Raw genomic sequence first — 4965 nt, 5'->3', positions numbered from 1 at the left:
GCCATGTTCCATCGTTTATCCTAGGAAAAATATGCTATGTGCGCAGTTCCGTAATTCCAGGTACGATAGAGGTTATCTACAAAGCTTTCTGTCGTTCGAGGGATAGCTGTAACCTTCGATCAATTAAGAGTTTTGCTACGGTACACCAAAATAAATATGAGCCGTCGATTAATTCACTTATTACCTTCTACGAGGTAATAGGAGAAATTTACATGGGCTCGCAGGAAAAACGGCGCGGGTCAACGGACCATCCGATACGTGGGCGTGCGCCGGCTCATGGCCGGCGACGACACTGCACTCCTCATACTCGCGCTCGCAGAGATGACCGCCGGCTGCAGGCCCGCTGCGTGCCTGGACGTCTCCTGCGCTGTCACGCAGCTCTCAGCTGCTGTGTCGACCCGCTGCTCCGCAAGGTCGGGTGGTCAAGACGGAGTTTGCGCACGAGTGCCGCCTCGCTGACGCCGGCGGACGAGGCAACGAGAAGCCACGCAGAGGCTCACTCAGGGTAAAAGCTTCGTCTTTGTTTTCCCATTCTTAATGCACCAAGTATTAATTGTCCTTGATTGACCGGAATGCCGGTGCTTTTGCTGCTGGATTGGTTGATTTTCATGCCGGTTGTACAACAAGAACGGTAGCAGGAGAAGATGCTGCAGCACTAACACCTGGCCTGCCTCACGGTGGGGATCTGAAGCAGCAGCCTGTTGAGCAGAGGCACACTTCGGTGGACAGCGATCTGACGAACATTCCGACGGCGTACTCGAAGCTCTGGTTCTAGAGGGAGGCCGCGCGGAGGCGCTTGACCACCTATCTCTGCGCCGCCACGCGTCCACTTTCCCCTGTTCATCGTGCGCTGCCCACAAACTGTATCTTGCACGCCGCCCTTGACGAGTGCGGCGAAGAGAAACGCCGCAGAGTCGTCGTCGGTCATGAGCCGGCGGATGGCCTCGAGTCAGGTAGCCGGCGCCGTTTTTCCAGCAAGCCGAGTCAAGCGAGTCGTTGCAGAGGCTAGCGTGGAACTAGGGATTTTCTGTTTTTCCTAATTATTTTAATTATTTAAAATCGAGGGCTGTGATTTCCTTTAAACTCTTACCTCTTAGGACAACTCCAACAAGAAGTCCTAAAATTAGGCCCTAAAAATTAAATTATACCTCATTTGAGTTATTTAGGGCCCAACAGATTTTTGTTACTCCAACAATGGGGCCCTATTAATCAGATTATTGGTTAATTCTGGTTTTCCGGTGGAGTTTGGTGCCAACGTTTTGGCGCTTCCGCGCGCGCCGCGCGATTTGGTGCCTTCCCGCTAAAACGAGATTTGGCCAGAGGCTTGCCCGCGCTTTCATTCGGCCAACACTTACGCACAACGGCGCCGTGAGTCAGATCTGCATGGTCGACGGCGAGCGGGGGACCGACCACAGACCGTGGCGCATCATCCCAGCTTCACGCGGTCGATCCAGCAGGAGGGTGGGCCGGCCAGAGGTCCTGCAGCATCAGGCATCAGGCTTCACGTCGTCCTCCTTCAACGCCTGGTATGATTCTCCCATTTTTCTAATCGTCGTGAGGCCACGTGATCGCAGACATATAGATTAGTACTCGTATCAGGCTTAAAGTTGTCCACTATTTCCTAAACGTTCTCCAATTTTTCTAAACGTTTCCTGCCTTTTGTCCACTAGTTGTGACTGATAGATTAGTACTCGTATTGTTTGTTTTTCTTATGATTCTTTAACGTTAACGAAGCAAACTTCCTTTCAGTTGCCGTGATATGCTAATTAACGATAGGTAGTGTTGTGTTGTTTGATCTTGTGTGAGTATTTAACATTAACAAAGCGGCTTGCATATCCACTATACATGCTTTTGATCCATTGTTACTTGCTTTGTTTTTCATAACTTTTTTAATATTTCAGAAGGATGTCTGCAAGTGAAATAACTAGAATTCATCATGAAGATGAAGATTTAGATGATGAGCTTGACCACTTCATGCTTCTTATGATGGGTGAATATTAGAAGAGGAGGCATAAGAAGCGAAAAAGACACCGGGGTTCAGTTTTTGGACACAAGGTATACAATCGAGAAAGAGAAGAGCATAGAAAATTATATTGTGACTACTTTGCTGAAAAACCAACATATCCTGAGAAGATTTTTCAGCGACGTTTTCGGCTGAGTTCTCGTCTCTTCAAAAGGATAGCTGAAGCTGTTGAAAATCATGACAAATATTTTACTCAGAAAAAAATGCTGCTGGTGCTCGTGGGTTTTCTTGTTTGCAAAAAGTAACAGCAGCATTCAGACAGCTAGCTTATGGTGTTCCAGCAGATTATGTTGATGAGTATGTACGGATGGGTGAAAGCACTGCTATTGAGAGTCTAAGAAGATTTGTGAGAGCAATTTGTGAAGTGTTTGGCAAAGAATACTTGAGAGCCCCCAACGAAGACGATACAACTAGATTGCTTAATATTGCTGCACAGCGTGGATTTCCAGGCATACTCGGTAGTATTGATTGTATGCACTGGAAGTGGAAAAATTGCCCTACAGCTTATCACGGTTTTTTTTGTGGTCATGTGAAGGAACCAACTATCATACTAGAGGCAGTTGCATCTACAGATTTATGGATCTAGCATGCCTTCTTCGGTCTACCAGGGTTTAATGTTCTACGGAGATCTCCTCTCTTTGACAGACTTGTTGAAGGTGAAGCCCCGTTTGTTAACTATAAGGTTAACGGGCACAATTATGATATGGGTTACTACCTAGCTGATGGGATGTATCCTAATTGGGCAGCATTTGTGAAAACAATAAAGGCCCCGGCAAATTCGAAGGATAAATTTTTTGCTGCCGCGCAAGAGGCTCAGAGGAAGGATGTGGAGCGTGCGTTTGGTGTGTTGCAGGCTCGCTTTGCTATTGTTCGGAATCGGGCACGATTTTGGGATGAAGCAACACTTCGAGATATTATGTTGGCATGTATAATAATGCACAACATGATTATTGAAGATGAACGTGATGCTAAAGGCCTTGAGGTGCCTTATGACAAAAAAGATGCTGAGACAGAAGGTGTGGTATCGCGTGCATGGACTTCAAATTTTTCATCATTTATTAGCAACAAAGAAATTCAAGACCCACATGTGCACCATCAGCTACACAAAGACCTCGTTGAACACCTATGGGAGCGGGAAGGGCGAAAGGAGCAACATTAGTTCATTGTAGTTCATTTTATTTAATCACATCTATCTTATATTTGTATTTTATTGTGGGTACATTGTCTAGTACGTTGTCTATCAACTTTTGATAATGGTCGTTTAGTTTCGTGTAGTTGTTTTATGTGTTTCTACCATCAGTTTTTTATGCCCCGAGCATTTACTAGCTTTTTTATGTGTTTCAATATGAGCTGAACGTCTCCTTATACAGTCACAATCAACACATACGGGTATACAGGGATACAGGTATTACCAGGCTGTGCACTCACACGGGCATACAGGGATATACACCTCGAATATACAGCTCGAATATATATGCATTACCAGGCTGGAGAACATAAACTAATGAGATTGTGTATCTATCCAAAACAAATGCTGAACTAAAGTTATTAAAACATACTAGTATTATGGCTGACTACTTCCGAAACATGAGCCAAAATCTCTCGTTTCATTAACTTAAAGTACTGTTTCGATTCTTCGTCCATTGTGCTTGTGTCTGTTTGCATTATCTCTTTGTCCTGCCGATCTCGCTCCAATTCAAGCTTATTCTTCTCCAGCTCATAGAACTTCTCATCACGGGCCTTCCGATCTTTCTGTGTTTCTTGCCTTGCTTCTCTCATCTTTTTGACCTCTTCAAAGAAAGGATCACCATCAGCATCACAGGCACCATGCTTTCTCGCTCGTGCTTTTTCCTTCTCAGCCTTCCTCCCTGGTGGTCTGTCAGCATTGACAGGAGCATCACCACTACCATTGTTTGGTTCATGGTGGTCTTTCAGCCTTGATTCTCTTAATGCCCACTTTAGCTCATGCCTAAGAATAACCCACGCATGGAAGACAGAAAATGCCTTCCCTTCATGGTCTTCCCGGAATTTTGCTTTCGCTTCAGCTAGCTACAAAATCACACAAGGTAACTATGTGACAAACTGCATGTTATGCGAAGAAGAATAAAACATGGGCACCATATAGGCTATTTACCTTGTCATCACTAGTCTTACCACTTTGATTTTTCCTTTCTACAGCATCATAATAAGCCTGAAAAACATTCACTTCCTTCTGAATTATACCCCAACGATGCTTAAGTGATGACCAATTACGATCAGACTCGAATTTCTTGTTCTTGTGAAAGTATTTCCATACTCTTTCCCAAAATGTGCCATCTTTTTGATCCCTTCCAGTAATAGGATCCTTACTTACATTAAGATAGCCAGAAACCAACAATATATCCTCCTCTTCACTGAAATTCTTGGATCGGCCCCTCTTAGCCGGCTGCGAGTTCATCTCATTCACCGGTGGTATCTCTACCGCTTCATTATCACCTGACACATAATCATCGGAGCCAAAACCATATGCAGCCCCCTGGTTGAGTAGAGAAGTGTAACCACCTTGGGAGTTCATGGCGCTGCAAAAAAAACAAATACTTATAGGAAGCTAAAAGTAATATTATTGTCCACAGCTAAAAGTAATACAAACCTGTATCCAGAAGACATCCAAGGGGGATTGCCGTCGCTGAACATTGAGTTTGGTCCACTTACTACAGGTTGTGCAGGTTCAGACGTCGTCCAAGAGGAAACGTCGTTGGCAAACATCGATTGCAGTTGAGATGCAGGTTCAAGGGGTGCAGTGGCTCCTGCTGACATGGGAGCTCCAGATTCTTGGCAAATGACACCTACGGCAGCGTTTAACGAAGACCTACGACGTCCCCTGGCGTGTGCCTGCTGCGGTTTTCTTGTATCCATCTTCAAACAGTGCTGCACCTCGCCCTGGGCGGGGAAGAGAAGCCGCG

At 45.4% G+C, this 4965-nt stretch overlaps 2 protein-coding genes across 2 annotated transcripts; one reads left to right on the top strand and one right to left on the bottom strand.

Annotated features, from left to right (window-relative positions):
• The first annotated feature begins 276 nt into the window (after positions 1–276).
• Positions 277–3182, top strand: LOC112880897. The gene is made up of 2 exons (XM_025945625.1): positions 277–413; positions 2669–3182. Exons 1-2 carry the CDS (start codon positions 277–279, stop codon positions 3180–3182), a joined length of 651 nt encoding a protein of 216 aa, XP_025801410.1.
• Positions 3183–3447: 265 nt separating this feature from the next.
• Positions 3448–4577, bottom strand: LOC112880896 (glutathione S-transferase T2-like). The gene is made up of 3 exons (XM_025945624.1): positions 4158–4577; positions 3648–4072; positions 3448–3541 (listed from the first exon to the last, which is right to left on the bottom strand). The coding sequence occupies exons 1-3, from the start codon at positions 4575–4577 to the stop codon at positions 3448–3450; spliced, it is 939 nt and encodes a 312-aa protein (XP_025801409.1).
• Between the last annotated feature and the right edge of the window lie 388 nt (positions 4578–4965).

This window comes from Panicum hallii, chromosome 2 (genome assembly GCF_002211085.1).
Source record: "Panicum hallii strain FIL2 chromosome 2, PHallii_v3.1, whole genome shotgun sequence".
In the NCBI taxonomy this organism is placed as follows: domain Eukaryota; kingdom Viridiplantae; phylum Streptophyta; class Magnoliopsida; order Poales; family Poaceae; genus Panicum; species Panicum hallii.
This window is presented reverse-complemented; position numbering and strand designations above follow the sequence as displayed.

Coding starts and splice junctions, on each gene's coding strand:
- LOC112880897 (XM_025945625.1), top strand. CDS start 277: ATGGCCGGCGACGACACTGCACTCCTCATACTCGCGCTCGCAGAGATG. Junction 414..2,668: donor TCGACCCGCTGCTCCGCAAG/GTCGGGTGGTCA, acceptor TCTCTTTGACAG/ACTTGTTGAAGGTGAAGCCC.
- LOC112880896 (XM_025945624.1), bottom strand. CDS start 4,577: ATGAACTCCCAAGGTGGTTACACTTCTCTACTCAACCAGGGGGCTGCA. Junction 4,073..4,157: donor GTAAGACTAGTGATGACAAG/GTAAATAGCCTA, acceptor GTGATTTTGTAG/CTAGCTGAAGCGAAAGCAAA. Junction 3,542..3,647: donor ATGGACGAAGAATCGAAACA/GTACTTTAAGTT, acceptor TGTTTTGGATAG/ATACACAATCTCATTAGTTT.